At 32.5% G+C, this 19,306-nt stretch overlaps 1 protein-coding gene across 5 annotated transcripts; it reads left to right on the top strand.

Annotated features, from left to right (window-relative positions):
• The first annotated feature begins 987 nt into the window (after positions 1-987).
• LOC132627385 (type IV inositol polyphosphate 5-phosphatase 3) lies at positions 988-18,210 on the top strand. Of its 5 annotated transcripts, none has more exons than XM_060342710.1 (12): positions 988-1,145; positions 9,456-9,538; positions 9,628-9,784; positions 9,878-9,943; positions 11,257-11,329; positions 11,425-11,529; positions 12,022-12,886; positions 13,986-14,170; positions 15,196-15,304; positions 15,916-16,058; positions 16,486-16,565; positions 16,642-16,781. In XM_060342710.1, exons 2-11 carry the CDS (start codon positions 9,503-9,505, stop codon positions 16,532-16,534), a joined length of 1,788 nt encoding a protein of 595 aa, XP_060198693.1. In that variant the 5' UTR covers positions 988-1,145; positions 9,456-9,502; the 3' UTR covers positions 16,535-16,565; positions 16,642-16,781. The 5 variants fall into 5 exon arrangements, with proteins under 5 accessions (XP_060198693.1, XP_060198691.1, XP_060198690.1 ...); XM_060342708.1 differs by lacking the exon at positions 16,486-16,565 and adding an exon at positions 17,893-18,210 and having other exon boundaries at positions 989-1,145; positions 9,673-9,784; positions 16,642-16,876; XM_060342707.1 differs by lacking the exon at positions 16,486-16,565 and adding an exon at positions 17,893-18,210 and having other exon boundaries at positions 989-1,145; positions 16,642-16,876.
• The last annotated feature ends 1,096 nt before the right edge of the window (positions 18,211-19,306 follow it).

Raw genomic sequence — 19,306 nt, 5'->3', positions numbered from 1 at the left:
ATGGAGGCCATATAGAGGTGTCACATCACCTTATCTATGCCCACCTTTATATTATACAGTCAAACCTCTCTATAACATCTTTGGATCCGATTTTTTTTTGCTGTTATAGAGAATTGTTGTTATACGCCTATAACAACATTTTCCATTAAAATAGTAGTTGGTTGTTATAGGCAAAAAGATGCATAAAATCTACGTATTTATTTTTTAGTTTTAATGTTGTAAAAAATAACAAATTATTTAAATTTTAAATCTCAAAGATATGAATACTTCACTAACTAAACATTAAAGAAAGTTAATACAATTTCAATAAATTCATAACTGAATGTATAAAGTTTTAAGCTCTAAGGAACACATTTTAAATCTACAGTACTTGAAAATTAAATTCTTTCAAGATTGATGGAAGAAATTCATAATTGTAGTTGTTTCGTAGAATCCAATCTCTTAGTGTGATATAACGCTTGAATTTACGAAGATTTGTGTTCAAACTTTCAGCAAACGAGTATCCAATTGCTTTCCCTTGAAGAGAATCTTAGAGTTGAACCATTGAATCTTCTAACTCAGTCCAAGTAACAATAGGTTGAGGTTCTCCGTCAGCATTTTCATTGTCATCTTCGACTTCCATATTCTCTTATTCTATTTTTATAAAGATGGTTGATTATTATATTACCAAAAAAAAGTAGATAGCTGTTATATGGGGGTAATTTTATAAAGAGTGTACTGTTATAAAGTTGATTGTTGCTTTTATAAATAAAATACTGTTATAGAGAAATAAAATATAACTAAAAAAATAATTATAAATTTTTTTAATTGTTACATAGAAGTGCTATTATATGCTGATGCTGCTATAAAAAGGTCTGTAGATAGATTACGGGAAATAAAGATACTAGTAATTTGTGAATTTTATGCCAAAAATAAGGGGACACGTGGCTTGAGTGTGTTTGCACGATGTGATCTATAAAAGGTGGTCCTTCTTCTTAATGGGAAACTTCCACCTGTTTTTCTACATCTCACATTCAGAATAGTCCAGACTCTTTTTTTTCCAGGCACTCTCAAAGCTTAAAATAATCCCAGATGCGGAGAAGCCATTGAAGAAAGAAAGAGACAAGAGAGAGAAAATCTAACACCTCAACTCTGTGAAGAAAAAGGTATGTTCTGTCTTCATCTTCAAAGTAAAAACAAGGTGTTAAAAATAGTAGTTGTTGATTACATTATTCTACTAATTAAATAGTACTCTAAAATGTCTAGCTTTTGAAACTGTACTATGAACATACTGACATTATTCTTGCACTTGTTTTACTTTAGTATGTTCTTGTTTTCGACTGGTTGCTGTTGGTCCAAGATTATTGTCCCTTTCTGCTAAAGATTCTAAAGGCTTTTAAGATTAGAACACCAAATTCATTAGCGTATCTGCTGTTTAATTGGCTGAATCATCAGCTTTATGGTATATATGTACTTCTTTTTTACATTTTTTTTTTTTTTTTTTTTTTTTTTGCCTTGGGTGTCTGATATTTCGATTCGAGGCTACTTCTAATTTTGATTTATATCTCATAAGACTGAAATATTTCATGTCAAAATCTTTTTATTTATAAAGCTCAAACCTGAACCTCTAATTAAGGATAAATTATATTTTATTCACTTGGCCACAACCTTTTCTGGGCACGCTTTGCATTATCTTCCTTCTTGTTCTCCTTCCTTCAATTTTTTTTTTTTTTGGGGAGGGGGGGACCAAAATACATTTGCTTGTCTTGTTCTGTGTAAAATTTAGATAATGATTTATAAAAAAAATAAAATCAACAAAAAAGCTCCTTTGTTAAAAGTGAGGCACTTCTCAAAAAGAAAAACAAAAACACCACTAAAAAACTTTATAAAACTTATAGAGCAACTTAAAACATAATTTTATTTGCTCAAACTTCTCACTTTTTCCCTTTTTATTTTTCTTCTTTTCTGTTAATTTTAAGTTTTTTTTTTTTTTTTTTTTTTTTAATAGTCTGGTTTCATTCCTCTTTACAGATGAGTGGGCCATATATTTTCTACCTATAATAAAGTCAATTGGTAGCTAAAATTGGGCCACTGATCGCTGAAATTTGTTAAATGCTCGCACTATGTCTAGACATTTGGGGGAAAAGGCAGTGGGCGTCCTAGTAATTACCACATGATTTTATTACTATTATAGATATTATAGATGATAATGGTGTTACCCTCTTCTTTTCTCCTTTTAACACTTTAAGAATAATTTTTATCCTTTATGGCTATTAATGGTGTTTTGCCTTCCCAACAGCAAAATCAAAATTAGTTCTCGGTTTGAACAAATTAAGGAATATCCCGAATTTCCCCTACCATTGCATGTTACATATTATAATGATAAAATTAGATATGAATGCTAGTGTTTGGGCATGTGCATTTGTGTGCACCCCATGTTAATAAGTACCTAACTTAAAAAAAAGGACTTAAATTGAAAATAATGAATGTTGATCTATTTTATCTAATTTTTTAAATGAAGAAATTCTGGCTCGCAAAAGTTCTTAGATGCCTTATTATGATTTTTGAGGACTTATCTAGGAATATCTTATGGAAATTATTGTTACTTCTATGACCTAATATTGAAAACAAACAAGTAATAACCAAAAAACGACACTCTTTTATCATTCTTTAAAAAATTGTCAAGTAATACAGATTGAAAAATTAAATCTTTAAGCCTTACAAATTTGGAAATGAAAAGATTGATGTTATAACTCTTAAAAAAGAATTAATTCACAAACAATAATATAAAATCTAAAAATAATTAATCTCTTATAACAAATAACTTAATATATCGTAGTTAAGAAATTTCTACATCTCAAATGATGAAGAGGAGACGTAATAAGAAGCATTCCTCAAAGAGTTGATGGATATTATATGGGTGGAGAGGAGCTATTTGCAATGATGGTATTTAGATATTTTCCAATCGTGATGAATTTTGTTTTAACCTAAAGTCTTAAAATAGTACCCCTCAAGCTATTGGCTAAGAAAGAAAACCTGAATATTAGTCACAAAATTTCATATTGGCACTACGTTGGTGTTTAGATATTTTGTGAATCTTTTCAACCCAAAGTCTGAACCAACATGATTTTTTGTTCCCTGAAAAAAAGTTGAATAGGATGGTCATTAAGAAAAGGAAAAACTTATAAAAGGAAAATAATTCTTTCAAAACCATATAAAAGGCATTAAGAAGCAAAAGTAACAACAAACTAAAACAAGACAAAACTACCGTCGGCTACAATAATATTCTAGAGTTAATTATATTAAATACCCTTATGATATAACTCTATTTCGGATTACATTATTAGTATTGTAAAATCAAACACTTACTCTCTTTATATTATTATTAATTATCCTTTGCGTGTAAAACAAATCATAGTAATCGACTTATCATGTCGCATAAGGGATGAAAACTAGAAGTCTAGCTACGAGTTCGGCGAATTAAGCATCTTTAGCCAAAACTCTTTATTTGTGTTAAGAAATTTATTTAATATGTATAAATAATTTATTCAAAATCTAATAAGCTATCATTTCTAGAACCCAGAGCCTGAGATCGCCTCCGCCGGTACACACAAATTGAAGCCACTCAACTGTTCTCCATTGTATAATTATTATTTTCTTTCTTTAAAAATATATTCACCAAACATCATAACACGGCCCAAGTCAAAATACCATTACTTTTTATTTCGGTACGATAATTCACATCCCTACATGTACCTAACGAAGTAAATACAATTACTACTTCGTAAGGAGGCAAGTAGGCAACTGTCCAAGATACTGCCTAGACATTAGACATGGTTGCCTGTATTTTCTATTATATATATGTTGTCCTTGAACAAGTAGTCTGTTTGCTGACATTATTTGTCAAGGTATTGGTACATTAGGGGCACGGCATCCACAAAATAGTATTTTGGGGTTGTTAAGAGTTATATGAACGGATGAACCCACGAAATGGGTCACCGAAGTCTTTTGTTTGTCGTTTAACCAAATTTGGTGTTATGAAAAAAAAATTAGTACCCTTTTGAACCATGCATTATCTTTGGGCAGATGGTTTGTTCACGTAAAACGACACACACAGAAGAATGAATAGATTACGTTCTTTAATATTTACTAAAATAAGTAGATTGAAAATGATGGCTTATTTGTTGAATAAAAAAAGTTGCTTACACTATTAGCCAGTCAACTAAGTCCAATCGAACCAACTAGCTAAGAATTGTGGCAAGTGGTAAACACTTTTTTAATCCATAATCATTGATTTTGGGTTCGAATCAGTGGCGGAGCCAGAAATTTGAGAAAGGGTGTGCAAATTTTCTTCTCATTTGTATTAAGATTTAAGAGTGTGTAAAATTAAATATATACTCATAATAATGAACTTTAACTTGTGTACGTGCACCAGACCACCTTTCGCCTGAAGTGGCTCCGCACATGGTTCAAACCTTAGTTATGGAATCGCCTATGCTTGCGTCAGTTTACCTCTAATATAGGACATTCAGACGGAAATCCAAATTTAAGCGGGCCTAATATAAGTACCGGACACCGTAGAAAACAAAATAACAAATCCAATCAGAGGGAAAGAATATGTAATAGTACAGAGGTTGGCATATACTATTACAACAACTTTTAAGTTGATGGGTTTTAGCGAGTTTGCTGCTGTATCCATGATACTCTGGTGTTCTATACAGTAAGCAACATGTGTCGTATGTTAGTACAGCAGCTTGAATTGAAGGGTCATGACTATGATATTCAGTAGCAATATGACTTGTTACTTTCGAATTACTAATAGTGGAAAAAGGAGACTGACTAGTGGAGCAGTATTAGTACATTCTCTGACAAAATTGAGGGGGGAATGGGGTCACTTCACTGACTGGGGAGGAAAGGTAAGTACTAGCTAGTGGAACAAACATAAGTCTTTTCTTGTCTACGCTAGTCTCATTATTGATGATGGCTTTGAATAATACCGGGGGAACAAAAACATTTATGACCCAACTTTTGGAGTTGGAGTACTATATATGTTAACAGTGTAAAAATATCTTGTCACTGTAGTTAACCCATCATAAAATTTGATACTCCATTAGAAAGTAACCTTAAAAACAAAACTAAGTTAGGAGTCATTTGGTTGCGGGTAAGAGTTAAAGTTATTCATGTATTAAATTCTTCATAATAATATCATATTTGGTAGCATTCTTTTGCTATGTATAGAATTCGACACGTACACCTAATGGTGTTTGGTTTGTAATTTAGAAACTCACATAATTAATATATATATATATATATATATATATATATATATATATATATATATATATATAAGTTATGAGGAGATTTATGTATTATTTTATGCAGAATAGAAGATGGAATAACTAATATTCCTTCTATCCCAATTTATGTGATATAGTTTGACTTGACACAAAGTTTAAGAAAGAAAAGAAGACTTTTGAAACTTGTGTTCTAAAACAAGTCATATATTTTTGTGTGTCTGTAAATCATTTCATTAAGGGTAAAAGAAGAAGTTTCAAGTTAAGTTATCTCTAAATATAGAAATGTATCAATCTTTTTGGGACAAATTAGAGCGTTAAGTGTATCACAAAAATTGAGACAGAAGTAGTACATGAATAACTAATACTCCGTTAGTCTCAAAAAGATTGTCTTAGTTATTATTTGGACAATTAAAGGATACTTTCTTTGGCCCTAATATCTTTCAAATACTTTCTAAATATTTTGAATTATTAACTAATACTCCGTTAGTCTCAAAAAGATTGTCTTAGTTATTATTTGGACAATTAAAGGATAATTTCTTTGTCCCTAATATCTTTCAAATACTTTCTAAATATTTTGAATTATTAACTATTGTGACTTATAATTTTTTAGATAGTTTCTAAATATGTAATTTTATTTCAAAAAATTATATATTCTATGTCTGAATGCACACTGAACATTAGTTAGTTTGACCTTCGTAATTCGAATCAAGACAATCTTTTTGGGATGGAGAGATTGGGTGGGAGTACATGAATAACTAAATCTTGCATAACTAATTCATTCATAAAATAATACATAAATTTCCTAATAACTAATAATTTCTCCATTACTAATACATATATAACTCTAACTAGCAATCAAATGACTCCTTACTTTTCGACAAGTGAGGAAATAATTATTTTTCACTTGAGTTAATTACTTGCATAAAATGATTATAATGTCTAGACATTTATAGAACTGTTTGGCATATGACTAGCTGCTAGTCTAATACGTGTATCTTTTTAATCCCACATTTGTTACTTCCCTAGTTCATATACAAAATTATACATACATATTCATTTATTTCCTAATACATGAACGAAGTAAATTAATGTACTTTTGTGATAAATCTAGTTCATTTTTTCAACACCCCTCTTTAAACTAGATTCTTCACTCCAAGAGATGCATATCTTGGAAGACATTAATTTTCATGACTTGTTGAAGATATCCACAAGTCGGTCTTGTGACATTAGAAACTCGAGCTCAACTTATTTTTTTAGATGTTACCTCGTTCATTTTCACGATGTCTTTGATGAGCCATGTTTTTCATCCATCTCTTTCCAGGAGGAGAAAACTTAGTTGCAAAACTTGTTTAACCGATTCTTCAGTTTGCCTTCTTTGCTCCTTTTTATTCATTGATTTGTAAGAGCTGATAAGTTCATCTATGGTCATGATGTTCAAATTCCTGGACTCTTTAACGATGACCATCACAGACTAAATCGTGAAATATACTTTTTCTAAAAAATATGAAATATGATTTATATCCCTAATTTTAAAAAACTAGCAAAACAACTCAAAGCAATTAATAAACATAATCCTGCATAAACAATGTGCCATCGATCCCACCTTGCACTCGTACTCCATACAAAACCCAACAAGAACTAAATCAAGTAGCTGTAAACATAAACACTCTGAAAAACTTTTATAAGAATAGCTGTAAAAATAAACTCTTGAGGGTCCTTTATATAAAAATAAAAAAATTTAGGGTAAAAATTGAAAACAGAAAAATAAAAATAATTGTTCAAAATTGAAAAAGTAAAAAATAAGATTTGGTTGTTTTTCAAATTTCAAATACAACTTCAAGCTATTGTATTTGAAATTTTTATCGTCAAACACCAATTTTTAAAAAAAGTGAAATTTTTTTCTAAAAAAGGTAAATAATTCTTATGGTCAAACGGGTCCTTAGATTCTCCAGAGGTCTCCCAGAGCAAGTGAATGTGATACCAAATAATGTTGAAAATTTCGGAGAGGATGAGATGACACTCAATCAGTCATATTTTTTTTTTTAAGACAAGTGAGAAAATAATTCTTTTTAACTTCACGCAACTTGCTTACATAAATTGAGTATAACGCGTGCTATTTATTTTTTGTTGCATATATGTCTAGTGTAAAAAATACATATGTCATAAATCGTGGACTTTTTATTCTTCTCTAGTTCATGAACAAAATCAAACATACTAATACATGATCTAAGTAAATTCATGTCTTGAAATGAATTTTAGTTTATTTTTCCAATATTATATACACTGATTATTAATTTATAATAGTGCAATTTTTTTTTATAAGAATATATAATATCATTTCGGCAATTACATTTTATTGCTCATGTTTTTTTCCTTGAAACTGTCATAAAATAAAATCCTTTCCCACTGCCTTTTATTTAATTGAAGAATAGTAGATGCTATATTTTCTATATATAGTTAATTCCTTTCAATGAAGGCTATGTACTATATTATTCGATCACAAGGAAGCTACGATTTCAAAATTTATCATTTTAACCACCCTATTCGGGGGACAACATTACACAAAGTCTTTGTGAGAAAGAGTACGAAAACATCTCGTCATTATTATTGTTTGAGCAATGGAATTTTGACTCTTCTGACAAAAAAGGGAATAAAGAGATTAAACATAAAGGTCAAAAAAAAAAAAAAGTTTCCACATGGCCAAGTGGCACTACTCATGTTCACTAAAGGCAAAGGACCACTTCAACTAGAGTTTACTTAGATCTAAAGAATGATTTGGAAATGCAGACCTTTTTTTTGGACATATTTTGTCATAATTATAAATAGAAGAGGTACAAAAAGACATACGTAACTTCTTGTAATCTATCTTGAACAAAAACAAGTAATCGGGTTCCAACACTGATTTTGGTGTCCTATGCTTATTTGACTTGTGATTAAAAGCTTTTTGTACAATTAGAACGCTACAAAACAGATAGAACAGCTGGAGTTATAAATTCATCACTAATTGTTCTGAAAGAAGCAATTCTAATCTTCTGAACATCTTGCCTTATTTTGCCTTATTTTGTAGTTTGTACCTTTATGCATTTCTTTTATTATGTTTAGGCTTAATGAAAATTTTGGTCCCTCTATTATTGATAAATTATAATTATGAATTTTGTGATATATGAATAACTACATTCTAACTTCAATTAATTGAAATCTGAACTTTTGATCACTGTGCTAGTAGATATTCACAGATTTATCATGATCGTTAACCGTTTCACTATTTAATCACTTGTGTATTAATTGAAGGTTAAATATAATATGTCATATTTCACGAGGATCAAAAATAAAATTACCAAAAATGCTCAGTACCTTTATCGAATCAATTATGTTACTTTGATTATAACTATACAAGTGATGGCAGATAGCTCCAACTGCAATGGACCACTTTTTTAATGGCATATATATCACACACGGAGTAGTAGATAACAAAACACGAAATTTGTTCTTTAACGACACGTCTGAAAGTTTATTAACTTCAATCCATCATGCTGAATGCTGATAGTGATGATGTTGAGCTAATTATTAATCATATCCCATTACCAAGTCACAACCAATTTTGGCCACAAATATTCTTCATTACATTAATCTACTCCACCTTCCTTACTTATTTTATTATTACCCCATTAATTATCTTAATTGAATATCCCTTGTCCCTAATCCCACAGTCAAAGCCCTTTGCCAAATAAAAAATAGGCAGAATACTCATATAGTCATTTAAATTTGGCCTCTACTGTCACTTAAACATTTTAACTTACAAAATGATTTTCAAAATTTATGTGTCATGTCAAAGTCAGTGCTCACGAGACATAATGAGGACAAGTTAAGGTGTCTAGACGTGCATTCTCAGAATTGAAGCGTTTAGTTGTCGGTCGAAATTAAGTTAAGGTGTCTATCTATCTATGTATAATATGTATATAGCTAAAATAAAATAATAGAAAAAGTAGATAATAAATGTGATTTTACAGCTCAAATACCGTTGCAATTTCCACGACACCCCAGCTAGTGGTCGTTACTCGTTAACCCATTTCCTCCTCCTTCTCTTCTTTGTTCCCATTTAAAGCTCTTTATTACTGTAAAAATAAAACTTTTCAACTAATTTTCTTCTACTTTTTTTTTTCTGGTTGCTCTCCATAGCGTTTTTCCATTGAAAATTCACCAAACAAAAAAAAAAAAAAACAAAAATGAAACACAGCTCAAGACAACGGCATCAAACTCAGGTAATTATGATATCTTTTCGTTATTATTTTTGTTAGTTTTTGTTGTTGTTGTTGTTTATTTCCTTATTCAAGTGAATGAGGAATTGCAGAGGAGTTGGGCTGAAATATTGTGTTCTGGTTGCACGTGCCTACAGCTTTTTTGGCCGCGAGTGTTTATGCGCAAATGGCTCCATATTAGTGCTAAGGATTCCGATTATAGTGCTGACCCTGACTCTGATTCCAACTCTGGTTCTGATTCCGATCAAGGTTATTTTTGTCTTTTTATCTTAAGCATTTCTAAATTGTATGTACTATCATTATTTTGTAAAAAATTGACTTGTTAATTTTGCTGTGTTGTAGAATTCTGTGAATGGCCGAGGCAGTCGCAGCTTAACGATGAAAAAGAAGGCTCAGTTGGTATTGATGGTAATAGAATTTGTTTGTTGCTTAATTTACTTCCATATTTATCCAACAATGTAAATTTTCGGCAACTTTTTTTTTTTAATTTTTTTTAATGGTGATTTTCCGTAAGACCTTTTGAACTTCCTTAGGTATTTTTTGACTTTTAGGTTATTTTTGTACTTTTTTAGCCTAAAAGTAAGTACTCACTTTGTTCACTTTTACTTGTTCACTTTTGACTATGCATATTCTTTACGAAATAATAAATGAAGTGCATAATTTATCAATATGCCCATATTAATTGGTGCATATTTTATTGGATTTGAAAAATGATTTGAAGTAAGTATTTAATATTATGGGTAAAATAGGAAAAAAGAAATTGTCTTGTCCTGATACGCTAAAAGTGATAAGTAAAAGTGAAAATTTATTTTTGAAATTCTTGACAAGTAAAAGTTAACGGAGGGAGTACTTAAAATCACTTTTTATCTTTCTCAAACACCACAAAAAATTGAAAAGAACTTAAAAGTCAAAAAGCACTTAAAATAGGCCAATTCAAACACCTCTATGTCTACTGGGAGAAAATATTTACGCGCATAACCCATATTTTGAGTTTGTTACCTGGTTTCGCCCATATTTGTGTATGAACGCCTTTTATAAGCTATTATGCACATCTATACAATGTTTGATACATTATGTATAATGCTTTCACCCAGGTATAATATTGTATAACATTGTATATTGGGCTACATGGCATAATATTTTTATGTTTGGCGGTATAATTTTTGAAAATTTCCCTTTTTTTATTCCCTTCAAACAATGTACCGTCGCAGAATGATGGAAATGGTTCCTAATACGGAGTCAACAATCTCAGCACAATTGATTTTCAGTGTAGATTGGGACATGGATTTCCAATGGTCCTTACAGGTTCACAGATTCAAGTTCTATTCTTCCTATAATATTAACACTTGCACCACTTTCAATGTCCTTTCACTAATCTTTTCAAAGGAAAATTTACATGTGCAAGTCTCACTTTTTAATAGGTACTAAATGTAAAAATATATGAAATAATTTTGTTAAAGAGAGTATTAATTAAAAGTCTGTAAAGGATCTTGTTGCAACAGTATTGATGGTAACAGAATTGTTTGTTGCTCAATTTAGTTCCAAATTTTATCCAAAATGTTCATGTATGCAAATATAATTTGTTCGAATTGTTTTTTGTTCATGTATTTGGGTTCTTTGATATGTCATCTTGAACTTTACTATTATTTTCTTATCTAATTACTTCAATCCTATTTCATTTCTATACTTGGTTAATTTGTTTGTGACCTTTTATGACTCAGATGCTCTTCCCAGAATAAGAAGACGGAAGTCAGAAACATTTAGGCAACAGTATATTAACACAAAAGAAATTAGGTATGCATCTTTTGCTCTGACTTTTTGCTCCAAAAATACTGTTTCCATATTGGCCTGTAGCATGATATAAACTTTACTGTGTATGGTGCTTCCAGAGTATGTGTTGGCACATGGAATGTTGCAGGAAAATTTCCTACAGAAGATCTTGAACTTGATAGCTGGTTGGATGTTAATGAGCCTGCTGACATCTATGTAATTGGGTAAGTATGCCTCTTTGTATGTGAAGTCCAGATCTGCAATTTATGCATAAAGAGTGTTGTCAATTGCTCTTCACACAACATAGGTAGTGCACAAAATTGCTCGAGCAGAATGACTTTTACGGTGTCATGTCACCAGCCACAGCTTTCCTTTTTCGGGGGATAAGGTAGTCACCACCCACAGTTAATATCGAAAGTTAGAGATGCTATTGTATTTTTGGTCTAAAGTGTGTCATATGGTCCCTGTATTTTATCAGTGATATTAGAAGTTAAATCTACTGTCCAGTTCTACAACTAATTTCCTCTCCTTCATATTTGAACCTTTACCTACCATCAGGTTCATGATTTACCTGAGGATGCATGTTGCATTAGATGGTGAAAAGTCCAATCTCACATGCACCCATGCATCACCCGACATCAGAAGTTATTTTGATTTTTTGGTGTTATGTAAAAAGTCTTCTAAGTTATATTAACTACCCTTATTTACATAAACAGATTTCAGGAAGTTATACCATTAAATGCTGGCAATATATTTGGTGCTGAAGATACCCGCCCAATTTCAGTTTGGGAGGACGTCATTCGCGAAAGTCTGAATAAAGTCCCACCGGTGAATAATTTTAGATCCTTTAGTGATCCTCCTTCTCCATCAAGGTTTAAGCCATCCGAAGACTTCCCTGATATAGAAGAAGAAATCGCCTCTGAATCTGACAGTGGCAGTGAGGAGGAAGTTTTCCCAATAAATGAAGAGTCCAGTGACTTTGATGAAATCAAGGATGAATCTGTCATGGAGGATGATACGAATGTGAAAAATGGTTTAGCTTTTTTGAACAATACTTGGAGTTTGGAGCCAATCAATGAGGAGTTTCAAAGGCAATTTTCTTCTTCAAAGAAGCTAGACAGGCTGAATTGCTTTAGACCAGAGGAGGATAAAGAAGAAGCAGGCGAATCAAATGTGCAGTTTGCCAAAAAATTGACAAAATCTCTCAGTGGGACAGAAAGAATTGGTCTTTGCTGGCCAGAGCGACCATTGGATCTTTTGGGCCAGCATGTTTCAGAAAGACCTGGTTCCTTACAATCTTTGAAATCATTCAAAGCTTCTAAATCTTTTAAAGCTTACAATTCTTTTAAGTTGCCTGTTAGTGGTCAGAATAGAACACAATCAGATGCCACTCTGCTTGCAGAACTAGATCTTAAAGCTTTGATAAATAGGAAAAGGAAACCACCTTACGTGAGGATTGTAAGCAAGCAAATGGTTGGAGTTTTTCTTAGCGTATGGGTTCGTAGGGGCCTAAGAAAGCACATACAGAATTTGAATGTATCTACAGTTGGTGTTGGTGTGATGGGCTTCATTGGTAACAAGGTTTGTTCTTTATAACTTTAAGCTTTTTGGTGATTGCTTTTGATAGCTGTTTGAAAGATAATGACATTATTCAGACTTCATTTTAATAGTTGGAACTTGGAAGCGAAGAAACATCCCTATCAGTTTTTATTTTATATGTTGCACTGCATTTCAGAGATTTATCAATAGACAGAAAAGCACATCTAAATGATCAAAGGATTAGAATCATTGATGGTCTTTTCCTGTCAAATGTATTTACTAATCCTTTAAGGATATTAGTAGATAGAAGTACGCTCATAGAATTTCTTCCAGTATTAGTTTCCTTTGCATCACAATGATCTTAGATAGTATATTTAATTCCATAATATTAATGAAATCCTATAGTTGGGACCACGCTGTTACATTCACCCAGTTATCAAACAGATAGACATAGGCCACTTGAATCCAGATTTAAAAGCTGTCAATTTTATTTTTTAGAACGGTAACAATAAAAAGCTGTCAATAATATCTGTCTATTGACTAGCTATTCTATATTTTGGGATTGCAACGGACTTCCTATAACCTTGTGAGCTAATAGGCAGTATTTACCATTCAACTTGGGTAAACTTTGCAAAAACAACTGTGCTTGTCCATGCATAAGGGCTAGTTTCCCTTGAAGGATATTGGTCAAACTTTTGCAGAGGACAAAATAGAAAATGTGGTCTAACTTAAAAGGGGGAAAGAGGAACTTCGACTCTTTATTCAACTTGTGACATACTGCACTAACAGAAAGAATCCAGATCTTCTGTGAAAGTTGGTTACCTCCAATTTTGTGATGAAATTGCATTATTTGGCAGGTTTTCCCTGCATACTTCTCTTCTACATAAATTTTGGATAATAGCATCTGAACTTTACAATTTGCTTTTATGCTTTTTGATGACACTTATCTTAATATAGTAGATGCTAATGAAAAACTCCTCAGAATTTCATTTTCTTAAATGGAAAAATACACGTATTTAATTGCAGTTCATTGCTAACTCTTTTTTTTTTCATTCCTTTTTCCTGATAAGTAATAAATTTTCAAAGTAATTACCAGGGTGCAGGAAATGTATGTTAACTCATCTCTTACTCTTTTCTTCAGGGATCAGTATCTGTGAGCATGTCAATATATCAGACTTTCTTTTGCTTTGTCTGTACTCACCTAACATCGGGTGAGAAGGAGACAGATGCAGTCAAAAGAAACACTGACGTCTATGAAATTCATCGAAGAACACATTTCAATGCATTTTCTTCGATCGGACTTCCTAAGAGCATCCATGATCATGAGTGAGTGTGTTTGCCTATTTAGCAAATTTTTCTGTTAAATCTACAGAACTGTAACCTTTCTCTCTCTCTTATCAACCATGGATTTTGTCCCCTCCACCAAGTCTGATTTAGTAAGTATATTTTGCATGTTTTTCTCTGTTTGTGAATTTCATGGGGGACTATTTTGGGGATGGTTTCTCAAGGCACAAAAAATATGTTTGTCGATGTTGCAATTTTCCTTCTCTTGACAAATCGAAGTGGCAAGTTGGTGGCTAGAACACAAATAAATAGAATAGAAGTATGCCCCAATACCCCTGTGTTACAGTAGTCCCACTCAAGCCAGGTATTGAACATCTTTATCAAAAAGGACAGAGAAACCCACATACTGAAGAATTTAGCTCGTAATAGTAAAAGAGGCCACACTGATCCTGGGTTACTTGGAAAGATTATTGTTTATTGGAGGAGAGGGAAGGAAAAGATTATTTATCCTGGAATAATTTATGTTTCCATCTCATCCACTGGCTGCTCCTGGTTCAGTGGTTCTCTGATGCTATATGGTGCACCTAGTCTTATCCTCATAGATTTAACTCATTTTTCAATTTCCAAACGCATGTACAATTATGGTTCTTTTACACTTGGATGCTGGCTTAGAGTTTCTACACCAGCAAACATGTAGAAAATTCTTTTTCACATACCTTTTGGAATATCGCGTGTTTGAGAAACTTTTCTGCAATCCATGTGTATTTGATTCAGGATTAGATCTGACCATCTAAATTGTCTGATATTCCGTTGCAATTCTCCTGCAGTAGTATAAACTCTCTGGTGCTGGTTATATTGTGTGGCCTATGCCTCCATTGATGGTGCTTGAGGTCTAATCAGCTTTTATTCATCTAAAACTAAATTCATATTTCCGTGTGCTGGCAATTTCTAATTATGAGACTTAAGACATTATTGCTTTCCATGTACAATTTTTCTGATGTTATAGACTTTAGCCTCATCTCATTCTTGAAAAGATTCAGATTAATGACAAGTTTATACTGTTGCAGGCGAATAATCTGGTTGGGAGATCTTAATTATCGTATTAATTTACCGTATGATAGAACACGGGAGCTGATATTAAAAAAGGACTGGTGTAAGTTAATTGAGTGTGATCAGGTAAATGTGGATGCTCTTAAACAGTAAATGCTTATTTCTCACTGATTGTCAATTGAATTTCTGATCAGTCAACGTTCCTGGTTGACTTAACCGCTGCTCAATCATTTGCATTCTCACCCTTTATACTCTATTAGTTGTTCGGTTTGAGAAGCCGCAACATGTTGATGTCTTCTGTGTAGATGACTGCATCATTTCTGCAGAAAATGTTTTATTTCTTGATCTTTACCTTCCATGACTGTCCCCTGTTCCACCCCCAAAAGTAAATTCTCTCATTTTGTGCTTGTGTAAGCTCCAATTAGAGGTGGTGGGGGCAACGGGCATCTACTTTAATAGCCGCAACCAGTGACTTATGATTTGCATTTGATGAACTTTTCACAATGATGAAATAGAGAAACAGAAGAAGGCCTGTATTATAACAAGTTGTGGCTAGTTTAAGTAGTTATCACAGTTAACAATCCTTTTCAGACACCATTGACACGGTAATGTTCATGGAAAAATAACTGTGGGCCCAGACTAGATGGAAATTTTATGCGTGTTTGAATTGATTTGAATCTGAGACTATAAGAAATTTAACATTGTGATGATAACATACTTCTTTCTATTTTTTCCAGCTCAGCAAAGAGTTCAAGAAAGGTCGTGCATTTGATGGGTGGTCCGAAGGTACTTTAAACTTTCCGCCGACTTATAAATATGAAGTAAACTCAGAGAAGTATTGTGGAGAGGATCCAAAGGGCGGGAGACGTAATCCAGCATGGTATGTATCAATTATTATTGTTCGTTGAAGCGCTTTATTGACTCAGATTAGTCTTTTGTTTGTATTACCCAATATCTTAAAAATTCTGGCTTAATTGTAATCTATGACGTGTACTGCAAATCAATATATTTATGCTGCTATTTGAAAAAACAAAGTAAACAATAACAACAACAACATACCCAGTGTAATCCCACAAGTGGGGTCTGGGGTGGGTAGAGTGTACGCATACCTTACCTCTACCTTGCAAGGTAGAGAGAGGTTGTTTCCGAAAGACCCTCTGCTCAAGAGAAAGCATGGCAAAACAACTCAGACCATGCTAAATTGAAGTTGCATAATGGCAACTGCAATCCCTCGCTTAAGTGTATAAGCCTGTCATCTTTTATGTCCATCTGGTGTTTTTTCTCTTTAAGTGATGCCTGTGCTTCAGTCATCAGGTTCTCTCATCAGATTGGCAACTCATATATCGTGATAAGTGACTCGAGATTAGGCGAGCTATTTTAATGCACAGTAAAAATTTCACTTCTCAATTCTTTTACAACCAATAATTTTTAGTTGCGGTATTTGAATGCTTCTTGTTTTTCAGGTGTGATCGAATCCTATCACTCGGGAATGGGATAAGGCTTCTGAGTTATGGGAGATCTGAACTTAAGTTTTCAGATCATCGACCTGTCTCTGCCACATATATGGTAGAGGTTGAGGAATTTAGCCCCAGGAAGTTGCAGCGGGCCCTCACTTTAACTGATGCGGAAATTGCAAAGGAGGAAATTGTGACAAATATGGGAATAGAGAGTGGAATGAGCCGATTCATATCAAACCAGGTTTGTTTTTTAAATTATATATTTTAATACTAAAAGCATAATTCCTTTTGGTGCGCTCATTTCAAACAAATCTTGTCATGGAAGCAGATGGAGGGTCAGTGAACATCATAACCAACAGTGTCATTTCTATTAGTTATATAGTCTTCTAATTCCTAAATGATGTTGTGCAAGTATTTGGCTTTGCAGTCTCGAGGGTTTGAAATTATGAAATTATATGAGATGGCTATCATCCATCTTGGTTAAATGAAATATTTGGAATCTCAGCCGTGCTAACTAATTTAGGATTGAGGTGTAGTTGATAGATATATGGGAGGGCGAACGCGAAGTTACCATGTCATTTTAAAATTTGCAGAGTTTTCAAACTAGAAAGAGAATATGGTGGAAAGAAATTTCTAAAATTGTGGATGCAGTATGATGACTTCAAAGAAAACTAAATCACTCCATGGCACTATCAATTTTGGTATTTTGTCACAATATTATCTGATATTATTTCTGGCATACAGGTATCCCCTATGATGGTATAAGTTTTTGTGATATTTGGAAAAGTTGATTGATGCTAGATATGAAAAATAACGACTTTGAGTTCCAAAGACAACGAATGTCTCACAAAAAAAAAAAAAAAAAAACCATTTTATAGTTTCCCTGAGTAATTCTCTCTCTCATGTTTTAATTTGTTGGAGTTGTTACATGAATCTGACAACTCGGGCTTTAGAATCAGATTATTTGCAGAGTTGCTTTCTTCCAAAAGTGAAAGCAATCATAAAAAAAATGTTGAGACTTTTTGACTTCAAGTAGAAAGAAAGCATCATGCATCAGTAAGTAGCTTGGTCATAGAAAAGAAGTATATACATGTTAAATTCAAAAGCAATCAAGAAAGCGAGCCATGATCCTAAGTTCTAATGTAAAATTATTTTATTTGAAAGTATTAATGTTGACAAGTGTATTGCTTTTGATGGTTGTCAGTGAAAGCTAGGGATTTCTAACATTTCTTTTACAATAATCTTTTGCTGAAACAGGACAAATCTTATTGGATGCGCTAAAAGATGTTTCCAACAGTTGAAGAGGCTGCAGGATAAACTTTCCACGACTCGCGAATTTTCATGAGTAACGGTCTGCATATATTATTTTGATTTTTTTATTCTTCACCCTTGAGGCTGTATATTGTGTTTAGGTGATGCATCTTTACTGTATATTGTTGTTGTTGAGACTTCTAAGTGAGCGAGCTCATTTTTGTAGTCTTCCTTCGTAGTCTAGGCTTTTTCCAGCATGAATTTCTGAAGCAGTGTATAGCAAATTAGAAATGTATGCAATAATACAAATAACGTTCTGCACAATACGAAGCACGTTTTTCTTTCTATAAGATGTTAAAAAATTTAGCAATGAAATAGAAGTATCTTACCCCGTATGTTGCTGCCGTTCTGCAAATTAAGAATTTGGCAAAAAGTTGCAGTTTCCTACGGTGTACACTGCTACATGGATTGTCAAAGAAACTTTTAACTTCTTGTTCATGGTGATATTCTTCAAGTCTACAAACTTAACTGATGCAGTGGCAGGGAAAGAAGTTAGCAAACTCTGGTTTGCAACAATGAAACTTGAAATTTTGTGACCCTAACTTCTACCACATGGTTTATGCATCAAGGTAAGTCTACTCGAGGATTTAACAGTAATTATGTGGCTTGAAAGAGAAAAAGAAGGGAAAAAGAAGAAATGGCTTTCTGGCTTCTTTCCTTGGTTCACAAACTCAAAGATAGGAAATGTTACAAATATGAATCGACACTGTGGCTTTACGTACAGAATATGTGCATAAAAGGATCAAAGTGTACATTTTCACTTATAGTTCTTTTACGCACAGATTCTGTGTGTAAAAGCACTGAAATTCAGTCTTCGTTCTTTGAAAATCAGTCAAAATTAAGTTTTTTTCAGTACTTTGACCAAAGATTAGTCACTTTTCTAAACTCCAGAATATAAATATTTTATATAGAACTTCATATCTTTTTCAGCGTATAATAATGTCGGCTCATTACATCAGGTATACATATATGTTTGGATCGTCGTTTTAGGGGTTGTAAAGTGCCTCGAACTAAGTTTGGAAACTTAATTGTTATCTTTAAGTTTTTTTTTTTTCGTACTTTGACGGAAGATATATAAATATTTTATATAGAACTTAATATTTTTTTTAGCGTATAATAATGTCGGTTCATTACATCAGGTATACATATATGTTCCGAAGTAAGTTTGGAAACTTGTTATCTTTAGTTTTTTTTTCGTGTTTTGACCGAAGATTAGTCACGTTTCAAAACGTCGGAATATAAATATTTTATATAGAACTTAATATGTTTTTTTAGCGTACAATAATGTCGGCTCATTATATCAGGTATACATATATGTTTGGATCGTCATTTTAGGGGTTGTAAAGTGCTCCGAAGTAAG

This window comes from Lycium barbarum, chromosome 2, assembly GCF_019175385.1.
Source record: "Lycium barbarum isolate Lr01 chromosome 2, ASM1917538v2, whole genome shotgun sequence".
Taxonomy (NCBI): domain Eukaryota; kingdom Viridiplantae; phylum Streptophyta; class Magnoliopsida; order Solanales; family Solanaceae; genus Lycium; species Lycium barbarum.
The sequence above is the reverse complement of the archived record's forward strand: the minus strand, read 5'-3'. Positions and strand labels throughout refer to the sequence as shown.